The 25008-nt window shown below is 44.4% G+C and overlaps 2 protein-coding genes across 4 annotated transcripts in view; both read left to right on the forward strand.

Moving 5' to 3' along the window:
* The window catches only part of LOC140687005 (ankyrin repeat domain-containing protein 26-like), a 53210-nt gene extending 46128 nt beyond the window's left edge, over positions 1-7082 (forward strand). Inside the window, exons 30-31 of the mRNA XM_072942142.1 lie at positions 715-931; positions 5601-7082. The gene's annotated coding sequence lies outside the window, so the exon portion shown is untranslated. The remainder of the gene's footprint in view (positions 1-714; positions 932-5600) is intronic.
* An 826-nt stretch (positions 7083-7908) lies between these two features.
* On the forward strand, positions 7909-24450 carry LOC140687065 (ankyrin repeat domain-containing protein 26-like). 3 transcript variants are annotated; one of them, XM_072942640.1, is made up of 5 exons: positions 7909-8391; positions 9356-9407; positions 11356-11492; positions 22546-22731; positions 24120-24450. In XM_072942640.1, exons 1-5 carry the CDS (start codon positions 8383-8385, stop codon positions 24153-24155), a joined length of 420 nt encoding a protein of 139 aa, XP_072798741.1. In that variant the 5' UTR covers positions 7909-8382; the 3' UTR covers positions 24156-24450. The 3 variants fall into 3 exon arrangements, with proteins under 3 accessions (XP_072798741.1, XP_072798744.1, XP_072798742.1); XM_072942641.1 differs by lacking the exon at positions 7909-8391 and adding an exon at positions 8648-8728; XM_072942643.1 differs by lacking the exon at positions 22546-22731.
* Positions 24451-25008: the final 558 nt, after the last annotated feature.

Here is a 25008-nt window from a genome sequence, read left to right on the forward strand (position 1 = left end):
CTGCTCGGGGAGCTTGTTGCCCCTCTGATGGCTTGGGCTAAAACAAGCACCCAGTGCTATTCTGGCTTTTTGCTTTTTTTTTTCATAAAAGTGAAAATCCGCTTGAGATTTTTTTGGTTATGGAAAACAGGTGTTGATGTAGGCCTCTGGTAAAAGCAAAGTAACAAAGTGAGCTTTGGGAAATTGGGGGACACTTGAAATTGCCCCTGGCGCTGTCGTGGTTCTTTCCCACTGTGGACTGTGCCACCTGGTGCCCCCCCAGAGGTGGTGGCTCTAAAGTGTTCCTCAGTGCTACATGCTTAATTTCTCCCAGGTAGTGAGTGAAATGTGTATATAAGGGGGGTGAAAGCAAATGCTTGAAAATGGCTTTGAGGGATGGTTTATTTTTTATTTCTAAACTGGTTTACTGAGGCTGAGTATGTCTAGATGCAGCCAGTGCAGAAGGCAGTGGGGATCCTCTGTGGGGGCATCTCCATCTCTGACTGTCCCCACTTTGAAGTACTTGTTAGTTAAGCCCCCCCCCCAGGCACGTACATCCTTCTTTAGGACAGGTTTAAACTGTAATTGTTTACAGTAGGTCTGCGCTGACATATTTTTTGGTGTCAAAACACAGTTTAATGGGACAATCTGTTTACTATGATAGCAACTTTAAAAATACACATCACTTAGGAAGAAAATGAAATGAATGAAATGTGTGTTTTGCAATCCCCGCAGGGCTAATGAGAGGCTGGCAGAGATGAACACTAAACTGCAGCTGGAGAAACAGCACGACAGTTCTTTCCTCGGCTTTGTTCCTGCAAGGCCTGTTGACGGACCGCCTTCTGCTGAAAGTTCCAGTACTAGTGTAGAGCCCAAAAGGAATGTTCCTCGAAGAAGGAACTTCAGGAATTTTTCAGACCCTTCAACTAGCATGAGCGGTCACTTGTTCACGGTTAGTTATATTATCTTTTTTCCCTTGGGTCTCAGATTTCTGATATAATTCTTGTTTTTAATTTGATGAAATTCTGAGTTGTTTATTTGACTTCTGCACACTAAGTAAAAGCCAGAATTAATTGTGCTAATAAAGAAAGGAGACAGGAATTTTATAATTTTTTAAAGTCCCTGGACTTGTAATTTTCAAGATACCTGTCATTAACTTTATTCAATCAATGCAACTACACTGACAAGTTGTAAATTTCTTCAAAAGCTCCATTTTAAATTCTATTTTAGAAATTAAGTATTATTGCCTAATAACTAGAGATACACTTTCCAGTGCTTGGCTTAGTTTCTGATTGATTTCGGTTTGGCATTGGTTCATAGTAATTTTCAAGTTTTGCTGCACCCCAGTTTTTCTGCCCCTAAGCATAAGTAAATGATTGGCACCGAGATACTTAACCACATACAGATGTTTTTTTTTAAAAGGAATCCAAGAGAAATTCTTTTTATGAATTCAGTAAACTTGTAACACTAAAAACATTAAGTTGTTTTTAAGTTTAAAATTTTTATCATTTTCTTCTGTAAGAGTGCATCCTTAATTGCTATTTTACTTACAGCATTATTTTAATTGTTATACAATGTCTTACTGAGCAGTTGTAGAACATTTCTAAATATGTAGTCAAGTATAGCAAATATTTAAATTTTTAAAATGAAGTTCACTTATGTCTGTCTTGCCCTCACCTGTAGGAATACCGAGGTGGCAACGGTAGGGAGTCTTTAAATTACAACCAGTTTTCATTGTGTATCGTTGTTAAAATAGCCATTTAAAGCGGTGCGCGTTGGTTTATGGTTTGATGGTGTTTTCATGATCTTCTTGATGCAGAGAAAGGTAGCACAGGCCCTTGTTAAGTGAGGTCTCAACCTGTTTCTTCTCACTTGGCTTCATGTCATAATAAATCGAAGAAGAAAAAAGCTCAGGTTTCGTAGACAGTGTTGTGGGTAAATTGAGTCAAAGTGCTTCAGTGTCATGAAACCAGAGTGCGTGGTGTTAAAAAAAAAATGCTTGGCTAACACTTCTGTCAGTGGCTAAGCATGAAGCAAACTCGAAATGTTTTCATTAGTTGTCACCAAAAAATCGCCATTGTGTCACTTTACAGGATGATGGTGAGTGTGAGTGCAAAAGCAATGCAAGAGAAAGCTCCTGAGGACAGTTCCTTCCTTTAATGTTTTTGGAGGAAAGAGGTGTCTATTTTTTAGTACATCTAGGTACACTGGAAAATAATTTATTTGAAACTCAGCGTTGTAGTTCCAAGGTACACGTAGTTCTTCTGTGGGGCCGTGGGGCCGAATCATGCTAGATTCAGCAGGGAGGTTAACAGGCCCCGCTCTGTCCAGGTGCAGAGACACGGCTTCCTCAGCGCTGCCGGGCGCCTCACAGGAGCTACTGTACAGTTACTGCTTACAGATTTCTTAGTCAGACTCAGAGAAAGAAGGTGCCTTCTGGAATCGCTAGGGACGTAATTATTTCTGCTGGGAAAACAGAAAGTAACGTGATGAGAGGTGTGAACATACTGTCATTTTAATGACAGGAAGGGTTTTTGCATGGGGCTTAACAAAACAACAGACTTGCACAGCTTTTCAGCTATGGTTCTAGAAAGCAAAATGTTAAAAATGGCATTGGGATTGACTTTAACATTCTCCCTTATTTGCAAGGTTTTAACATTTTGGACTGTTCCTACTGTGACGTTCCAGCTTACTCCGCATTTTTTTCTAACTTGACAGAAGTGTTGCTCTAAGTCTGTGATTTCAGTCGTGCTGGTTGTCGAAGCAAGTGTTTTCCAGTTCATGACTCTTGGGTTTATTGCCTCTCTTACTGCTGCATGAAGTATAGCCTTGTCCCTTGACATCGTTGTAGCGGTAACAGATGGACCCCGTATCTGTTTTGCTAATTTTTACCCTCAGATTTCACATTCTAGTTTATTTCTGGGATGTTTTGTCCTACATGTCAGAAGCAATTTTACAGTTTTACTCAATTGTGTTATTTAATTATATTACTATAAAATACAAAAAGTTAAAATTAGCCTGAGCAGATACATCACTGTTAGATCTTCTTGCACATAGAATTTTTTCTGAGAACTGAAAAACTTAAAAGTTGATTCCAGACAATATTATAACAGGCAAAATTTCTCTGTTTTAAAGATTTTTGTATGTTCAAGAGTTTTTAAGTATTGGTGTGCCTAACATGAAGCATGGCCACAATAGTTAATAAATGTCCTTCAAATCTATTTTAAATAGGAAGACTAAATTTTACACTGATTGATTTTGGACTTTTGGTGTATTACTGACACTTGGAAACATTTTCTAATGATTTATTTAACTAATTTTTAAATTTCTCAAATGTCCATTCAGTTTAGCAGCCCTTTCTCTAAATGGGATTATACCAGTGCACCAGAGCTAAAACGATTAATATTCCTAAGACTTTAACTTTTTACATGACACTGCATCTCAGCCGTATCTGGTCACGTTTCTTTTAAAAGTAGGCTTCCAAGGCAGGGCACGTCCACTCTGAATTTTAATTCTAATCAAACTATCACAGTAGTTAAGCTCACTTCTCATAAGGTGGAGGCAGAGTTTAATAACCTTGTTTCTGGTATCAGTTCTCTGCTCTGTGGACTCCCTCCTGCCCTCATTTCATTTTGTCTGAATGGACAAATGAGGACGCACGTTATCTTTTGAAAGACAATCACTCAACTTCTTCCAGTTCTTTTTCTTTCAACTTTTGAGCTCCTTGATCAACAAATTCTTTCTCAATTGCTTTTCTCTGCAGCAAAATACATGTATTTAATAGTTACAAACTAACAAGTGTCATTTCCTTCATACGTTAACCTATTTACAACAGGATAATGAATCAGAGTGGTTAAATGACTTGGTTTTATTACATTTCTGGAATTGTACTTATTTTTATAACATTTAAAGTAAGAATGATACCAAGTTTGAACTTCAAAGTATCAATAATCTGAAAATATATTCACTTCGGAAATGAACGTGTGTGTATACGCGTTGGCAAGTGTGTTTTTATCAAATTGATCTCGGAAAGAGAGGGCAGCATTATCTTCCAGCCTGTGACCTCAGTTTTGACCTCAATCCTGCAGTGTCCCCAGTGGGACCTTCCATTTCGATGGGATATAGTCTGCAAACTGCCAGTTACGAGAGAATCCTCCTAATTAAAAATCATTAGAATTAAATCTTGCTGGTACATTGTCTTCCTGTGTATGATTTTCTCACCTTTCTGTGTTTTTGTTAAATGGAAAAGTTCAAGTAAAACCGCAGGTGCCTTCTCCTTATTAATGTTGGACTTCAGACCACTTCCACCATCTGGACATGGGGGTCCTCACCTAGAAATAAACATATAGGTCCCAGAAGAAGTACCTATTTAGGAAAATAGCTTTGCAGAGGAAAAGATAGTAATCTTACATTCAACTCATGTAAAAGTGTGGTCTACATTTTACATAGTGTTTATTAATGGTTATATGAATTTATTTCAGTAAAGGCTTCTCCCTTCATCTGCTAGGCGTTTTTCACTTCACGGGACCCGCCTGGCACTGTTGTCACGTTGTTGATGGCATAAGGCCTCTCTAGAATGCTCTTGTCAGACAATGTTATGGAAAACGGGCTCTGAAAATATTGGCAAACGGTAGCCAAAAATCTTGTCTTTGCACCTAACATTTACAAAGGCCTCGGCTCTCGTGTCGCTGTTATCACCACAGTGTTTGTTGTGTTCATGTACTATTTTAGACCCTGTTTAGTGAGCGGGTGACTTTTATAAGAAAGATTTTTAAAAGAACACTCTAGATGAGGACACTTGAAGTCTGAAGTGTCCCCACACATTTCCTAATTAAATACGTAACAAATTAAGTCAAGTTTCAAAAAGTTGGCCCTAGTTTCTAGAACGGAAAGAAAGTTACAGTTAAAGAATTAGGTGTTGTTTTCCTTGTTTCTAACTCTAGGAAGTTGTGACTCAGAAACCAACTTTGAAAACTGGCGCTAGTCTCTCCTTTTCTTTTCAAGCAGATTTTCTGACATAAATATTTTAGTCATCTACAGAGAGCAAAATACATTTAACTTGTTTGCCAGTAGAATTTTCGCTTGACATTATAACAGAACCCCTTTCTTCATTTTATGTATCTACGATTCTGTGCTAAAAACATTAGCATAGAACAGACCTTAAAATCTTATTTTCTCAAAGTGCAGGAATGGAAAGCTCATTTTAAGGAAAAATCCATTAACGTTAAAAAAGCTAAACTTTTATAAAGGGTAATTTTTCCAAGAACTGCAACGTAATGCATTCAGTGTGTAACATGAATTGTTGAAACTCTTTGTGCTCCTAAGATCAGGCATCGCCCTCTGAAATAATGTGTATCTGACAGGGCAGTATTTACTGTGCTTTTCATCAGGTGAATCTAAATAGCCTTACATATGTATGTTCTCTACTATCTAAAATCAAAGTAAGTAGGAATTTATTTTATTTTATTCATGTGATTATTTTTCTATTTAAGCAATCCCCAAGTTAGGTCAAGTCTCTAAAAGTATTATTTAAAGGCCACATTTCATAAGCTAGCTGTCATTCCTATGATAGTGTTTCTTGTTTAACTTAAGTCAAATATTATTTTTAATGTTTATTTCAGATGCAGAAGAAGTCGATGATTAATATAGCTACAGAATTAAAAGAAGATATGTTGCCAACATTTCGGAATTAAAGTTAGACGTTGATTTCCGAACTACACTGTAAACAATAAACGGCACATCTTTCTATTGTTTGAATAACAGATACTATGTTAAATGTTTTTCTTACACATATCTAGTGAAAAATGTGAAAGCTTAATTTCATTCATAATGATAAATATACTTATTCCTCATGATCCATAGCTTTAAAAGAAAATCTCGAGAAGTCTGTGTTCTCTATTTCTGGCTGTGCCCTTCCTCTCCTGCTGTCCCCGTGGGCCTGTCACCTGCGCACAGACCTGTTCTCAGAAAGCATGGAGCTCATCAGCTTCTTGAGTTTCTGGTAGTGACTGAGGCCAAAAACCCAGACTCGAGCAATCACAGTTCATGTAGCTGTCACCTGGTGGATGACAATTAAATTTCCTGTCATTCACTTTGTCACTGGTTAACCTTTTGCCCTCAGGAAAAATTCCAAATTCCTTAGCTTGGAAGAAAAACACCCACATCGATTTGGCCCTTGCCAAAGTCTTCAGCCGTATCTCTTTACTCCCCTGCTCTGCCCCTTTGCTCCAGCGACTGGTCAGACTGCGTCCAGCTCCGCGGGTGCCCTTCCTGCCTCTGCTCTTTGTGTTTGCTTCTTGCCTCTCCCTCCCACACTTTCTCCTCCTCCTTCAGGTATCTGCTTACATATCACGGCCACCAAAGAGCAGACAGTATTGACACAAAGCTGGACGTCCCTTCTGAGTGTTCCAACTGTGCCCTCTTTTATACCTGACATGGCATTTATGTCTCTGTACCGAAATTGCCTGTTCATCTATTTTTCCAGTTTATGGTACAAGATCTTTCAGGGTGGACTCTGTCATCTTCATCTTGTGAATCCAGTGCTTGTCACAGTGCCTTAGCACATGGTTGCTGAGTAAATGAATGAAGAATGAGAAAACCAGGCGCTCTGATCCTTAGCCACAAGAGCAGTTAATTCAACATGCAACCATGGGCAAAAAGTCTAGAGTAGTAATCTTGTATTTTGTGTTGTAATCGTATATAGGTATTTTTCATTCTTCTTAAAACTTAGAAAAGTCTCAGCTTTTCCTAAAAAATAAACTGACATTCAGTTACCTTTGAAGTAATTTAAGTAAAGAATCTAATTCTTTCATTTTCTTTCCAGCTACTACTGAACTTCAGTCAGCCCTACAGATTCTCATAGGCTCAATGGACGAGGGAAGTCTAAATCAAGGTCTGGTTTCGAAAGCATGTCAAGAATATGTGGAGATTTTGAAGAAAGAGTATATGATCTACAAGATAAATAGTAAACATTTACCTGCTGGGCTGTTTGCCTAACATTTTAGTTATTTCCCGTTAAGTAAGATATTGACAGTGTTTATTAAAGGAAAATACTTCTGTATTATATGTGCATGATTAAAATTTATACAGTATTTTAAACCACATTTCTCTGCATCTCATTAACTTCTAAGCAAACTTTGGGAATAAAACCCAGCACTTTGGAGTATTACATAGTCACACCGAGCCCGGATGCCAGCTGTTTAAACAAAAGCCAACCACCCAGCAAACTTGCCGTTGATATTGAGCAGTGTTGATTGATAGCTTTTTTGAATTTTCCAGTGTTAATCACTGTCTATAGACCTAAAGATTTAGACAGACAGCGTTTGGATCTGCTGCGGCTGTTTCAATGTTCTGATGGATCACAACAATCGTCACAGTGCCATCAGACTGTCTGTATGTTACCTTAAACACTGATTCACAGATATTTACCCATGGAGAAGTGAAATCTGCCTCAGGCTTTTCATTTTCTCTTATTTACTTACTTTTTGGAAACAGTCTTAAAATTAGAGACATGTTCCAAGCACCAGATGCAAACGGACGTTGTCACAAACCTGCCATCTCCCCCATACATTCTCCTAAGGCGTTATCTATATTTCCTAAATGTCACTTGTTCCACCATAAGTGCCCTTTCTCTCCCCTCTCACCAAGAAGTCATTTTTCAGAAAATGCCTTTCTCCTTTTCTTGTCACTTATTGAATTGTATATAAGCCCCCAATTCTAGCCACCCCTCAAATCACACTTCTTTGTGAACTCTTGCATGTATTCATGCGTAATTTTCTTCTCACTGTAATCTGCTTTAGTCAATTGAATTTGCAGGTTCCCAATCCCTGAACATAAGCCAGTGAAGGAAATACTCTCCTTCTCAACAATTTCCAGGGGCTAAAATTTTAATAACTCCTACTTACATCCTTTAGTCCCTTTTCCGTCCTTTCAGTGTGCTTACTAGGCAAAACTCCCAACTACACAACAGACTGATTCTCATGCTTCCCCCTTACGTCCCCCTAGGCATCTAAGTGCTGCTGAAGAAAGTCACGCACTGCCTGGCGGTCCTGCTACTTTTATTTAGTTAATTTGCATCTTCTTCCTTCTCAGTGATGACTTCCTATTCCCCTCTGTAAACATCTCCCTGTTTCTTCCCTCTCATGTGAGCCAGTCTTACTTCTGACGACAAACTTCCTGAAGGATCTGCCTGCTTCCCCACCTGCAGTCTGTCCCCACCCACTCTGGTGTGTCTTCCCCTTCCTCCATCCCCATGCAGCTAGTCACTGATGACCCCCACGTCTAAATCAAAGTGACACCTTTCCGGCCCTTGTCTAACTGAACTCATTTCTCCAGGCATTCCATGTAACCGACTTCTAACTGACCACTGCCTACAGCATCCTCTTTAGTCTTTAGCTGAAGGTGATGTTGAAGGTGAGGGCTTCAGCCTTCTTGGCGAGTTCACTCCGTTTACCCTGGCTGTCTCCCATGGGTATAGACAGGAATTATACGTGTTACTCAATTTTTGTTTTTTCCTCCTGTTAGTCTGCCTCATGTCAGGTTAATTCTTAGACCAGCCAGATGAGCCTAGAAGGGTGGAGGAATGCTCCCCGCCCCCACCCCAGCTCAAACCTGAGCACAGGTAGCTGTGCTCATGTACAGCTGGCGTGGGCACTGCCTCGCCTGCAGGGAAGAGATCGATGGCCAACTCCGCTCTTCCTACAGCACTAGCCAGTGAGCTGAAGCTCACCTGAATGTCCTCCAGGCTGAGGTGGGGTCACTGCTCCCGGCAGCAGAAGACTGCCTTTGTGAAAGGAAAATAAAAATGGAGTCTGCATTGCTTGAGAGGGCTCACTAAGGAGGTGTGACTTACGCACATCTCAGCCCACATAGAATCTGGCCCTGTGAGCATTTGTTGCCCTAATGAAGTCATCCGGAACACCTGCCAGAAACTTGAGATACTTACTAAGCCCCTTCCCTAAAATAACCTGTGTTTCCTTAAGGACACGTGTCTCCTGCCTGGCTCACGCCAGTGTCAGTCACAGTCCTCATCAGGCAACTTTTGACAACCTCCTGGCTTTTTGTCTTTATAAGCCCCTGACTTCCGTCCTTGAAATACTCAGTTTTACCCAAATCCGTGTCTCCCAAGTTGCAATTTATTTCTTCCAATTTTATTGAGGTGTAATTGACATGCAGCACTGTATTGTAAGTTTAAGGTGTACAGCATAATGATTTAATTTATATATATCATGAGATGATGACCGCAATGTACTTTGCTGTAACTATTAACATAACTATACCCCCGTCGCTGGGATACAGTAAGATGATTACTTAGGGTTCTCCAAGGGAGAAATGAAAATAATAGAGTACCTCTATCTCTGTCTGTCTGTCTTTCTAGCTTTCTATCATGGCTGAAATCCGTAGGGTGGGCCTGCAGCCTGGAAATTCAGGTAAGAGTTAATGTTGCAGTCTTGAGTGTGAATCCCAAGGGACGATAGTCTGGAGACTCAGATTGGGTTTCCATGCTTCAGCCATGAAATGAATTCCCTCCACTTTGGAGAACCTCAGTCTTTGCTCTGAAGGCCTTCAGCTGATTGGATGAGGCCCGTCTACATTATGGAGGGTAATCAGCTTTATTCAAAGTTACTGATTTAAATGCTAATCACACCTGAAATATACATTCACAGAAACATCTAAACTGGTGTTTGACCAAGCAACTGGGCATCATAATCTAGCCAAGAGATATTTATCAGGAGTTGGAGAGGTTTGTTCTAAAGGGATATAAAGCTTTGTTCCAGCAGGAAGTAATTTGCTCAGCAGAGTTCTAGGTCACCTCTGGGCTCCTGATAATCATGAAGTCAGATCTGATTTCCCAGCCTGTGACTCTTTGTGTCCAGCAGGTGGCGCCAAATGACCAGTCATAGTTCAGATGCACAGGCTCGTCTTTGGGAACAGGTGCAATGTATTTATGTACGGCCAGCATCTTAAACAAAGCATTCATGTTGTCTGCAACTCTTCTCCATTTTACTGAGACGTGTGGATCAAAATGAGAAGTTCACAGGAAAATGGTTGTCTCTCCTGGAATGTGGTGGTATTGTGGAATAATGAAAATGTTAAGTCAAACACAGAGACAGCCCAGTAAAATGGCACAAAAACACAGGTGTGGGGAACTCGTGTGTGTGTGTGTGTGTGTGTGAACTTGTGCTTCTGAGAAAGATTAAACAGGAGTGGAACTGATGAAAAATACTTCAAAAAAAAGGTAAAGAAAATAGTGTAGAAAAACCTGTAAAGGGAAGATTTGGAGAAGATGAAAGAAAGAGAGAAAAGCCAACTCGAGTGTGCATGAGACTGGACTATGTGGATAAAGTGTTAACACAGGAACCCCTGGAGAAAGGATCCTTGCGTCGTAATAACAGAAGACCTGACTTCCAAATGAAGATCATGTAAGTGGAGGATTAGGAAAAAAGACACCAAACCATCTGCAACCAATTCAACGGAATCCTTTATTTTATGGGACTCTTAACTTCATGCTCACAAAGACTAGGAACTTTACACATTACACACAGCATGTGTTCCAGGAGGCAGGGTTGAAGCTGTAGGCCCTGAAAAAGGAACCTCCCTACTATGGAGAAGGAGAGAAAACCGCAAGGCTGGGGTGGAATAGTAGACCTATTGGGTTCACTTCTTTCTTAAGCTGTTAAAATCTCCCTAATTAGAGGGAGGGTATAGCTCAAGTGGTAGAGTGCATGCTTAGCATGCGTGAGGTCCTGGGTTCAATCCCCAGTACCCGCTCTAAAAATAAACAAACCTAATTACCTCCGACACCACCCAAAAGAAAAAAAAATTTCCCTAATTAAAAGAAAAAGTCTGCATCTGATAAGCTGGAGGCTGTGAAGAGGGGGTTTATTGCTTGCTGCTGCATTAAGGGACCTGTCACTCAGTTTAGAAGCTGCTTCCAGAGCAGGACAATCCCCATCATAATTTAAGGAACGTAAGGTAAATTGAGCTTAATTATTAACATAATGATTGATGGTTTTGGTCCATTCAACAAAGTAATAGTCTTAATTCAAATCCATGTGTTAATTTTGGCTTTTTTAGCTTAAAGTACAGGCTAAATTGCCTTGAGACTGTGATGGAACTGGTTAAATGCTTTATAACGAAGTTTTCTTTCCCGAAAATACGTCCCCCTGTGTTTTTGCTCTGTGATAACTTTAGCTGTCATTTAAATTACAATTTGAGTTATTTATGTGCGATAAAGATCCTTGTGCTTAAAAAGGCTGTGTCTTCTGTTTTTAAACAGTTTTTTGATTTTTTAAAAAAAGATTCCCCTTCAAAGCTTTTTTTTTTTACTTTTTTTCATCATATAAAACCCCAAATCTAATGAAATATGTCTCCCAGTGTTAGAAGAGCGAAAAGATGCTCAGAGACAACTTTCTCAAGAGCAGAATGCCAGAGTAAAAGAAGATGAAATCCTGGCCCATCATCTTTCCCAACAAAAGGAGGCAGAAAAGGCTAATAAGAAAATGAATGCTGAGGTACTTTCTTAAGTCATTATCAAACGTGTGTGTATGAATTTGTATACTTACATAGTTTTAAAACCAATACTATAGGTGCAGAAAATACAGAGGGTTTTAAAAGCCTATATATGTAATTATATTTTCTGGGAGTTTCATTTCTGGTCCATTGGATAAAGCAATATTGTGAATTCAAATCCATTTGCCTGCAACAGTGATATAGTGACGTTCACGATGTCCTCATCCAAGGAGAGGCTATTCATATTTTCCATAGGAATTGATGAACTTTCCATTATCTCAAAAACTGTTGCTAATAACGGCAGGCATTCTAGTTTCTGGCAGTGATCTGATTCCTTTGATAGAGGAATGGAGAGGTTACTTGATCATTTCCACTGATGGTAAGGAGGAAAAAGTATCCAGTTCAGAAACCGCAGTTTGGGAGTCATTCTCCTACGTGAAACAAAAACTAACGCTCTGCTTCATGTGGTATCCGATTTCAGTACAAGGAGGTTTTGACTACAGTGACAGACATGCCATAATCTATACATAGTGATACTTTATTGATCAGTATTTTATTTTTAATAAAGCAGTTCACTGTATTTTCTTGCTATTTCACATCCCACATCATGTCTCCAACCCCACATATCCCCAAGCCCGCATCGTCTCCACAAGCCCAATCATATCCCCAAGCCCACATCATCTCCCCAAGCCCGCATCATCTCCCCAAGCCACATCATCTCCCTGAGACTGTATAATCTCCCTAAGCCTGCATCATCTCCCCAAGCCCGCATCATCTCACCAAGCCCGCATCATCTCCACGAGCCCCCATCATCTCCATGAGCACACGTCATATCCCCGAGCCGCTTTCATGTCCTCAATCCCACGTCAAGTCCCCGAGCCGACGTCATATCAGGGACCCCACATATCTCCACGAGCCCGGGACATCTACCTGAGCCCGCGTTATCTCCCTGAGCCAACATCTCCCCAAGCCAACATCATCTCCCCAAGTCTGAATCATCTCTCCAAGCCCACATCATTCCAAACCCACATCTTCCCAAGCCCACATCAGCTATCCAAGTCCATGTCATCTCCCTGAACGTGTGTTTTGTTCCCGAACCGGTGTCATGTCCGACAGCACGTGTCATATCAGTGAGCCCACATCATGTCCACAAGCCCTAAAAATGTCTACAAGCCCGTGTCATCTCCCCGAGCCTGTGTCATGTCCCCAAGCCTGCATCATGTCCCCAAGCCTGCATCATGTCCCTAAGTCGAGATATCCCCAAGGCCACATTATCTCCCCAAGCCTTCATTGGGTTTCCAGGCCCACATGTCCCCAAGCTGACCTCACCACTCTAAGCCCGCTTCATCTCCCCAAGCCTGCATCATCTCCAAAGCCCAATCATCTCCCCAAGCCCGCATCATCTCCCCAAGCCAGCATCATCTCGCCAAGCCTGCATCATCTCACCAAGCCCACATTATCTCCCCAAGCCAGCATCATCTCGCCAAGCCTGCATCAGCTCGCCAAGCCCACATCATCTCCCTAAGCCCAATCATATCCCAAAGCCCACATCTTCTCCCCAAGTCCAATCATCTTCTCAAGCCCAAATCTCCCAAAAGGCGCCTTATCTCCCCAATGCCGCATCATTTCCCAAGCCCGCAACATCAAGCCGAGCCTGTGTCATGTCCCCAAGCCGGCGTAATATCTGCAAACCCGCATCATTTACACAGGCCTGCATCATCTCCCCAAGCCAACATGATCTCCCGAAGCTCATATCATCTCCCCAAGCCCAAATAGTCTCCCCAAGCCCGTATCATTCTCTCAAGCCTGCATCGACTCCCCGAGGCCACATCATGTTTCCAGGCCCACATGTACCAAACCCAACCTCACTACTTTAAGCCCGCATCATGTCCCCAATAACAAATCATCTCCCCAAGCCCGCATGAGCTCCATAGACTACGTCATATCCCAAACCCTGCATCATCTCCCTGAGCACACAGCATATCTGCAAGACCTCTTCATTACCCCAAAACCGAGTCATCTTCCACAGTCCAATCATCTCCCCAAGCCCACATCATCACCCCAAGCCCGCAAAACCTCCCTAAGCCCAATCATCTCCCCAAGCCCATATCATCTTCCCGAGCCCGCATCATCTAACTAAGCCCGCATCATCTCCCTAAGCCCACATCATCTCCCCAAGCCCGCATGATCTCCCTAAGTCCAATCATCACCCCAAGCCCGCATCATTTCCCCATGCAAAAATCTCCAAAAAGGCACATTATCTCCCCAAGCCCACATCATCTCCCCAAGCCCGCATCATCTCCCCGAGCCGGCATCATCTCCCGGAGCCCCCATCATCTCCATGAGCACATGTCATATCCCCGAGCCGGTTTCATGTCCCTGAGCCCTCGTCAATCCCCGGGCCGATGCCATATCAGGGAACCCAAATATCACCACGAGCCTGAGACATCTCCCTGAGACCGCGTCATCTCCCTGAGCCAACATCTCCCCAAGCCAACATCATCTCCCCAAGTCTGAATCATCTCTCCAAGCCCACATCATTCCAAACCCACATCTTCCCAAGCCCACATCAGCTCTCCAAGTCCACGTCATCTCCCTGAAACTGTGTTGTGCTCCCGAGCTGGTGTCATGTCCCAGAGCACGTGTCATTTCAGTGAGGCCACATCATGTCCACAAGCCAGAAAAATGTCTGCGAGTCCACGTCATCTCCCTTACCCTGTGTCATGTCCCCAAGCCTGCATCATGTCCCCAAACTGACATATCCCCAAGCCCTCATTATCTCCCCAAGCCCTCATTGGGTTTCCAGGCCCACATGTCCCCAAACTGACCTCACCGCACTAAGCCCGCTTCATCTCCCCAAGCCCACATCCCCCCAAGCCTGCATCATGTACCCAAGCCCACATCTCCCAAAAGGCACATCAATTCCCCAAGCCTGCATCATTTCCCAAGCACGCATTTTCTAGCCGACCCCGCATCATGATCCCAAGTCGGCGTAGTATCTGCGAGCCTGCACCATTTACGCACGCCCGTGTCATCTCCCGGAGCCACATCATCTCCCCAAGCCCGCATTATCTCCCCAAGCCCACATAGTCTCCCCAAGCCCACATAGTCTCCCCAAGCCCACATCATCTCCCCAAGCCCACATCATCTCCCCAAACCCGCATCATCTCCCCAAGCCCGCATCATTTCCCAAGCTCGCATCATCTAGCCGAGCCTGTGTCATGTCCACAAGCCGGCGTAATATCTGCAAGCCCGCATCATTTACACAGGCCCGCATCATTTACACAGGCCCGCATCATCTCCCCAAGCCAACATGATCTCCCGAAGCTCACATCATCTCCCCAAGCCCAAAGAGTCTCCCCAAGCCCGCATCATCCTCCCAAGCCCGCATCGACTCCCCGAGGCCGCATCATGTTTCCAGGCCCACATGTACCAAACCCGACCTCACTACTTTAAGCCCGCATCAGTCCCCAATAACAAATCATCTCCCCAACCCCGCATGATCTCCCAAGACTACGTCATATCCCAAAGCCTGCATCGTCTCCCTGAGCCTGTAGCATATCTGCAAGACCTCTTCATTACTCCAAACCTGAGTCATCTCCCACAGTCCAATCATCTCCCAAGACCACATCATCTCCCCAAGCGCACGTCATCTCCCTGAACCCGTGTCGTGACCCTGAGCTGGTGTGATGTCCTCGAGCCCACGTCATGTCACTGAGCCCAAGTCATGTCTGCGAGCCTGAAAAATGTCTGCAAGCCCGCGTCATCTCCCTGAGCCCCCATTGTCTCCTTGAACCCACGTCATCTCCCCAAGCCGGTGTCATGTCCTCGATACCGCGTCATGTCCCCCAGCCGATGCCATATCAGGGAGCTCACATCATCTCAATGAGCCCGGATCATCTCCCTGAGCCCACGTTATCTCCCCGAGCCAACATCTCCCCAAGCCAACATCATCTCCCCAAGTCTGAATCATCTCTCCAAGCCCACATCATTCCAAACCCACATCTTCCCAAGCCCACATCAGCTCTCCAAGTCCATGTCATCTTCCTGAAACTGTGTTGTGCTCCCGAGCTGGTGTCATGTCCCAGAGCACGTGTCATCTCAGTGAGGCCACATCATGTCCACAAGCCAGAAAAATGTCTGTGAGTCCACATCATCTCCATTACCCTGTGTCATGTCCCCAAGCTTGCATCATGTTCCCAAACTGACATATCCCCAAGCCCTCATTATCTCCCCAAGCCCTCATTGGGTTTCCAGGCCCACATGTCCCCAAACTGACCTCACCGCACTAAGCCCGCTTCATCTCCCCAAGCCCGCATCATGTACCCAAGCCCACATCATCATCCCAAGCCCACATCTCCCAAAAGGTACATCAATTCCCCAAGCCTGCATCATTTCCCGAGCCCGCATCTTCTAGCCGAGCCCGCATCATGATCCCAAGTTGGCGTAGTATCTGCAAGCCTGCACCATTTACGCACGCCCGTGTCATCTCCCGGAGCCACTTCATCTCCCCAAGCTCGCATTATATCCCCAAGCAAACATCTCCCCAAGCCCACATAGTCTCCCCAAGCCCACACCATCTCCCCAAACCCGCATCATGTCCTCAAACCCACATCATCTCCCCAAGCCCGCATCATTTCCCAAGCTCGCATCATCTAGCCGAGCCTGTGTCATGTCCCCAAGCTGGCATAATATCTGCAAGCCCGCATCATTTACAGAGTCCTGCATCATCTCCCCAAGCCAACATGATCTCCCGAAGCTCACATCACCTCCCCAAGCCCAAATAGTCTCCCCAACCCCGCATCATCCTCCCAAGCCCGCATCGACTCCCTGAGGCCGCATCATGTTTCCAGGCCCACATATACCTAACCGGACCTCACTACTTTAAGCCCGCATCATGTCCCCAATAACAAATCATCTCCCAAAGCCCGCATGATCTTCCAAGACTACGTCATCTCCCAAAGCCTGCATGATCTCCCTCAGCCCACAGCACATCCGCAAGACCGCTTCATCATCCCAAGCCCGAGACATCTCCCACAGTCCAATCATCTCCCCAAGCCCACATCATCTCACCAAGCCCACGTCATCTCCCTGAACCCATGTCGTGTCCCTGAGCCGGTGTCATGTCCTCGAGTGCACGTCATGTCAGCGAGTGCAAGTCATGTCTGCGAGCTTGAAAAATGTCTGCAAGCCCACGTCATCTCCCCGAGCCCCCATCATCTCCCCCGGCCGGTGTCATGTCCTCGAGCCCGCATCACGTTCCCAAGCCGACGCCATATCAGGGAGCCCACGTTATCTCCATGAGCCCAGGTCGTCTCCCTGAGCCAACATCTCCCCAAGCCAACATCATCTCTCCAAGTGGGAATCACCTCTCCAAGCCCACATCTTTCCAAACCCACATCTTCCCAAGCGCACATCAGCTCTCCAAGTCCACGTCATCTGCCTGAATCTGTGTTGTGTATCCGAGCCGGCATCATGTCCCAGAGCACGTGTTCTGTAAGTCAGCCCACGTCATGTCCACAAGCCCGAAAAATGTCTGCGAGCCCGCGTCATCTCCCGGACCCTGTTTCATGTCCCCAAAACCCACATCATCTTCCCAAGCCCACATTTCCCAAAAGGCACATCATCTCCCCAAGCCTGCATCATTACGCAAGCCTCCATCATCTAGCCGAGTCCACATCATGTTCCCATGTCAGCGTACTATCTGCGAGCCTGCATCATTCAAGCACGCCTGTGTCATCTCCCGGACCCACATCGTCTTCCCAAGCACGCATCATCTCCACAAGCCCAATTATCTGCCCAAGCCCAAATCTCCCAAAAGGCACATTATCTCCCCAAGCCCGCACCATCTAGCCAAGGCTGTGTCATGACCCAAGCCCGCGTAATCTATGCAACCCAGCATCATTTCCACAGGCCCGCATCCTCTCCCAAAGCAAAATTGATCTCCCCAAGCTCACATCATCTCCCCAAGCCCGCATTCACTCCCCAAGTGTGCATCATGTTTCTAGGCCCACATGTCCCCAACCCGACCTCACCACTCTTAGCCCGCATAATGTGCCCAAGCACAAGTCATCTCCGCAAGCCCAATCATCTCCCCAAGCCCTCATCACCTCCCCAAGCCCACATCGTCTCCCTAAGCCCAATCATCTCCCCAAGCCCGCATCATCTCCCCAAGCCTACATCATCTCCCCAAGCCTGGATCATCTCCCAAGCCCAAATCATCTCCCCAAGCCCGCATGATCTCTCAAGCCCGCATCATCTCCCCAAGCCCACAACATCTCCCGAAGCCCGCATCATATTCCTACCCGATCATCTCCCAAAGCCGGCATCATATCCCCAAGCCCGCATCATCTCCCCAAGGCGACATCATCTCCCCAAGCCTACATCTCCCAAAAGGCACATCATTTCCCCAAGCCTGAATCATCTCCCTAAGCCCAATCATTTCCCCAAGCCCGCATCATCTCCCCAAGCGAAAATCTCCCAAAAGTCACATTATCTCCACAAGCCCGCATCATTTCCCAGGCACGCATTATCTACCCAAGCCTGTGTCATGTCCCCAAGCCGGTGTAATATCTGCAAGCCCGCATTATCTCCCCAAGCTAACATGATCTCCCCAAGCTCACATCATCTCCCCGAGCCCACATAGTCTCCCGAAGAACACATCGTCTCTCGAAGCCCACATCTTCCAAAAGGCATATCATTTCCCTGAGCCTGCATCATTTGTCAAGCCCGCATCATCTAGCCAAGCCCGCATCATGTTCCCAAGTTGGCATAGTATCTACGAGCCTGCTTCATTTACACACTCCCGTGTCATCTCCCGGAGCCACATCATCTCTCCAAGCCCGCATCGAACCCATGAGATCGCATACGTGTTTTCAGGCCAACATGTCTCCAAGCCGACCTCACCTCCCTAAGCCCGGATAATGTCCCCAAGCACAAATCATCTCCCCAAGCCCAATCATCTCCCCAAGCCAAAATCTCACAAAAGGCACACTGTCACCCCAAGCCCACAAAATTTCCAAAGCCCCCATATCTACCTGGGCCTGTAACATGTCCCCAAGCCATCGTAATATCTGCAAGCCCACATAATTTACACAGGCCAGCATCATCTCCCCAAGCTAACATGATCTCCCCAAGCTCACATCATCTCCCCAAGCCCACAAAGTCTCCCCGAGCCCGCATCATCTCCCCAAGCCCGCATTAACTCCATGAGCCCGCATCATTTTTCCAAGCCCACATGTCCCCAAGCCGACCACCACCCTAACCCCACATCATGTCCCCAAGCACAAATCATCTCCCCAAGACCGCATGATCTCCCAAGCCCACGTCATCTCCCAAAGCCTGCATTATCTCCCTGAGCCCCAGAGCATATCTGCAAGACCGCTTCGTCACCCCAAGCCCGAGTCATCTCCCACAGTCCAATCATCTCCCCAAGCCCACATCATGTCTCCAACCCACATCTCCCCAAGCCCGCATCATCTCCCCAAGCCCCCAAGACTGAACATTTCATTATCTTATTCTGCCCACTACCCCGTTTTAAAAAAATTGAAGTATAGTTGATTTACAATGTCATATTAATTTCTGGTGGACGGCACAGTGATTGAGTTACACATACACATGTGAATATACACATTCCTTTTCATATCCTTTTTTATTGTAGGCTCTTATAAGCTGTTTAATATAGCTCCCTGTGCTGTACAGTAGGACCTTGTTGTTTTACATACAGTCGTTTATATAATCTCTATTTTACATGCAGTAGTTGACATCTGCTAATGTCAAACTCCCAGTTTATGTCCCCCTCTTTCCCCTGGTAACCTTAATTTTGTTTCCTATGTCTGTGAGTCTGTTTCTGTTTTATAAATAAGCTCATTTGTGTCATTTTTTCTACATATAAGTGATATCCTAAGGGATTTGTCTTTCTCTAACTGACTTGCCTTACTATGATTATCTCTAGGTCCACCCACATTGCTGCAAATGGCATTATTTATTACTTTTTATGGCTGAGTAGTATTCCATCGTGTATATATATATACCACTTCTTCTTTATCCAGTCATCTGTCCATGAGGCTTTAGGTTACTTCCAGCTCTTGGCTACTGTAAATAGTGCTTCTATGGACACTGGAGTGCATGTATCTTTTCGAATTAGAGTTTCCTCCTGATATATGCACAGGCGTGGAATTGCTGCATCATATGGTAAGTCTATTAGTTTTTAAGGAACCTCCACACTATTTTCCACAGTGGCTGCACCACACTGCATTTCCACCAGCCGTGCAGGAGGGTTCCCTGTTCTCCACACCCTCTCCATCACTTACCGTGTGTCTCCCAGTGCCTTTTTAACCCAACAAATGGACAGATACCTCCTTCCCCACCTTCTGTTCGGAATGCTCACATCTTTTTAAAGTTTGGCGAGTTTCTAATTTCAGGAGGTAAACGTATTTCTGTCTACTAGATGGAGCTAGAATCTTTTTTCTGCAGCTTCCTGTGCACCCTATTCCTGGGTGTCACAATTAAGAGGTACAGTGGCCTTTGTCTTATAATTCTGGGGACACTTTTCCAAAGCAGTCTTCATCTTAACATTCCCCACATAAAAACATTTTTTTAAATTAAAACAAACAAACAAAAACATTCCCTACAGATGACCAAGTAGGTAAAGGGGAAAAATGAAAGAAGAGAACTTTCAAGTTCACCTACTGATCATGTTTCCGCATAACTACCATTATAAAATAATGCCATTTTCAGCAACATGGATGGACCTGGAGAATGTCATTCTAAGTCAAGTAAGCCAGAGAAAGACAGAAAAATACCATATGATATCGCTTATGTGTGAAATCTAAAAAAAAGACAAAGAAACTTATCTACAAAACAGGAACAGACTCACAGACACAGAAAACAAACTTCTGGTTATGGGGGTGAGGGTAGGAAGAGGGAGGGAAGGGATAAATGGGAGTTTGAGATTTGCAGATACTAACTACTACATATAAAATAGATAACAAGTTCATACTGTATAGCACAGGGAACTATATTCAGTATCCTGTAGTAACTTACAGTGAAAAAGAATATGAAAACGAATATATGTATGTTCCCATATGGCTGAAGTATCGTGCTGGACACCAGAAACTGACACAACATTGTAAACGGAGTAGACTTCAATAAAATATATATATATATATATACATATATATATACAAAAACAACTACCATTATTTGAGAGGAATCTCACAGCTGTGCTCAGAGCCTGCGGTGGGGATGGGGGTGGTTCTGGGTGCAGGCAGCTCCTTCCCTCAGTTGTCCAACATGGTTTAGGGGACTCTGTAGCCAGAGGTCAAGAACACCTCCTTTTCTTTACCAGATCCTAAGCTGATTGATTTGTCTTTTAAAATAGCTGTGAGTCTAAGATTGAGAACTTTATTGACATGTCGTTCAAAACCAGTTTTGATGAAATCCTTTTATTTGGCACTCAGAATATTTGGTAAGAATCAGATATTACTCACATTGGTTTCACAGCCCCCGACTAGTGAGGTTTTATTTGGTAGGGGGGAGTAATTTTGTTTGCTTCTTTACTTTTCTATTGTTTTGCATTCTATTTTATCGAAGTACAGTCAGTTTATAATGTGTCAGGTTCTGGTGTACAGCATGTTTCAGTCATACATATACATACATATATTTTTCCAGATTCTTTTTGATTCTAGGTTATTACAGGCTACAGAATATAGTTCCCTGAGCTCTACAGTAGGGCCTTGTTGTTTATCTATTTTATATATAGTAGCAGGATCTATAAATCTTGAACTCCCAGTTTATCCTTTCCCACCCCTTTTCCCCCAGGTAACCAAAAGTTCGTTCTCTATGTCTGTGAGTCTGTCTGTTTTGTAAATAAGTTCATTTGTGTCTTTTTTCTTTTCTTTTTTTTCTTTTTTGATTCCACATACAAGTGATATCATATGGGATTTTCTTTTTCTTTCTGACTTACTTCCCTTAGAATGATGATCTGCAGGTCCATCCATGTTGCTGTAAATGGCATTATTTTATTTACTTTTTATGGCTGAGTAGTATTCCACTGTATACGTATACCACTTCTTCTTTATCCATTTATGTGTTAATAGATATTTAAGGTTCTTTGCATGTTTCGGCTATTGTAAATAGTGCTGCTGTGAGCATTGGGGTCCATGTGTCTTCTCAAATTAGAGTTTTCTCTGGATATATGCCCACGAGTGGGATTATTTATTTATTTTTAATGGCAGTACTAGGGACTGAATCCAGGACCTTGTGCATGCTAAGCAGACACTCTACCACCGAGCTATACCCTCCCCTCTTTATTGACTTGAATTGTCTAAGAATTTAGAAAGTCGCAGCCCTGTCTCTTCTTTCTAGCAGTAGATTCAGAAGAGAGGCCGGTTGATGGCCAAGCCCACGGACATAGCCTGGTTACAGATCCCTGGGGGGTGAGGAAACTGCTTCTCATCTCATTCCTGAGAAAGGGATTACATTCAAAGAACAGTTTTTCTCTTGTTCAGGGCACCGATATGCTGCTTTTCTTTACGTGCTAATAAAAACATCACAAAGTAGAAATAATTCAAGTGGCAGAGTGCATGCTTAGCATGCTGAGATCCTGGGTTCAATCCCCAGTACTGCCATTAAAAAACATAATAAATAAATGAATGAATAAATAACCTAATTACCTTCCCGTACCAAAAACCAAACCAAAACAAACACAACATTACAAAGTGGTCAGCAGGATCACGAATAGAGCAAGTGAAAGATTTAAAAAGAAATTTTGGGGGCGGAGGTAATTAAGTGTACTTATTTATTTATTAAATGGAGGTACAGGGGATCGAACGCAGGACCTCATACATGCTAAGCATGTGCTCTACCGCTGAGCTATACCCTCCCCCTGAGCAGGTTAAAGATTCTGAAGGACATGTCATTTCCTCATCCCTCTGCCCTCTGCCCTGTGGGATGCAAGCTGAGTACATTCTCTTTTGGAAGGGAGCGCACGGCCCCACACTTAATGTCCCGCTCTTCTAGTTGTGTTTATCAAACCCTTTTTCTTGTATATAGGAAGAATTCTCACCTGGGGAATGGACTCCGGCTACTTCAAGGGCTTCCCGGTCCAACAGCTGCTTAAAACCTTGGCTCCACAGAAGGGCAACAGCCACTGCGGACGGCGGTCTGCTGCGAGACAAAAGCAAAGCAAAAAGAACAACATCAACTACCAACAACAACAAAAACACCCCTACCTCCCTGGTACTTTCATCCTCCTGGGCAGCTTTAGTCTCCGTAAATGTCCCTCTTTGGTGGACTTTTTCATTTATTAAAATATCTCCCCAGATGGGAGAAGGTACAGCTCTGTGGTAGAGCATGTGCTTAGCATGCATGAGGTTCTGGGTTCAATCCTCAGTACCTCTGTTAAAAATATTTTAAAAAATAAAAATAAATTAAGTATTTCCCCAGACTTCATTATCACCTTCATGGATCACATTTTAGGAGACTGCCAGGTGGGAAGATTTACTTTCCCTTTGCACCTATAAAGGAAGTATTTTATTTAAAACAAAACTTTTCCTGAAACAAGAGGTGACTTTTTTTTTTTAATGCAGTGGGTGTGCGTTCCACACAGTTCCCGTCATGTGTTGGGTAAACCAACCGCGCTGCTAAAACAGAAGGGGGGAGACCCACGGGATTTATGGTCTGCCTATTACACAGAAGCCTGTTACTCTGTTTAAGGGATTAAAAAAAGATACCTTGAGATTGGAGGATTGACTGAAAATGTCATTGTCGTTTGAATAGACTTCCTTCCTTTGTCGGAAGTTATTCAATTAATGTTGTATTTTAAATATACACATACAAATATACACAGTATGGAAGGATAACACGACACATAATATTCCCCTTTCTAACTAATCTTCGTAACATACTCTCAGACTTCTTTTTTCCTTTCCCATACCTGGGCATATAGATTTAACTCATTCCTTTCTATTAAACTTTCTATTAAGAAAAACAGACCAAAAGGAGGTAGAGAAACGGTGTAATGAACCCAGTCTATCTATTGTTCAGCTTCAAAATAATCAGTGATCTTGTTTGTATATATTACCTACATTGAGATTGTTTAGAGGTAAAGTCTAGATGCACCATTTCATTTGTAAGTATTTCCGGCTCACCGTTGACCCTTGAACATCACCAGGATTAGGAGAACCGATCCACTACACAGCGGAAAATCCACTGGTATCTTACAGTCACCCCTCCGTATACCAGGTTCCTCCCCACCTGCCACTCAGCATTTGTGGAGTCAGCCAACTCCCAAGCCTACTTACTACTGAAAATATCCACGCACAAGGGGACCTGTGCAGTCCAAACCCGTGTTGTTCAAGGGCCAGCTGTATTTAATTTTCCTACTAGATCTTAACTTTCTACAGTAGTGTTAGATTTATAGAAAAAAGGAGCCAATAGTAGAGTCCCACACTGTATCTTTTCAGTTTTCCCTATCATTAACAGTCCTCTATAGAGTGTATTATACACACTGTTAATCATCGTTAAAATCAACAATAGTGACACATTACTATGAAACAGTTCCTACTTATTCCCATTTCCTTAATTATTATTATTATTTTTAACCAATTATCCCTTTTGTGTTGCAGGACCCCGCATTGCCTGTCATCTCACCATCTCCTTAGGCTCCTCTTGCTTGTCACGTTTTCCCAGACTTGCATAGGTTTTGATCACCTTGACACTTTTGAGGCGCACAGCCTGCCCCTCCTGGAAGTCGTGTAAGGTTTTCGCCAAGATTAGGGTGGGATTGTATGTTTTGGGTACGAAGATCAAAGAGGTCAAGGACCATTTTCATCACATGCAAATTTCCTCTCTCCAAACAAGTTGTTTCAGGTGTTGGAGCTTCCGTTTTCTGGAAAGAGGTCTTGAATGGTGGGTGCAGGCACTCAGTGAGCGCGGCTCAGGGTCATACCGCCGGGCTCCGCGGGCTGCAGGTTCCCCCAAGGTGGGCAGGTGTGGTTGCTACAGCTGTGGCTGCGGGAGACCTCAGCCTGGAGAGAAGGGCCTTCTAGAAGACATGGAGGCTTCGAGGACGGTGGAGTCCTCCGAGGCCGCGTGGGTTCCATTCTTCAGCCGCCCGGCTTCCTCCCCTGACCCCCTTCCCAAATTCTCTCCGCTTGGCACCCGAGGAGCCCGATCTGCCCCAGCCCACATGGCTATGCAGCCGGCCAGAGACCCTCGCAAACTCAGCCTAGCGGGCCTGGGGGTGTTCCAGGGCCCTCAGACGGCGGAGTCGGTGACGGACAGCAACCCTGTTCCGGAACCGCTGGTTCGGAGGGCCGGAGGGCGGGAGGGCCGGAGGGGCGCGGCGGCTGCGGCGGCTGCGGCGGCTGCGGCGGCTGCGGCGGCTGCGGCGGCTGCGGCGGCTGCGGCGGCTGCGGCGGGATGCTGGTCTGGGCGCGCGGCAGGGGCGGGGCCGGAGCCGTGAGAGGCCGCCTCCCCAGCTCCCTCCCTCCCTCCTGCGCCCTGGGAGATGCT

The sequence above is a fragment of the Vicugna pacos genome, chromosome 18, assembly GCF_048564905.1.
Source record: "Vicugna pacos chromosome 18, VicPac4, whole genome shotgun sequence".
In the NCBI taxonomy this organism is placed as follows: domain Eukaryota; kingdom Metazoa; phylum Chordata; class Mammalia; order Artiodactyla; family Camelidae; genus Vicugna; species Vicugna pacos.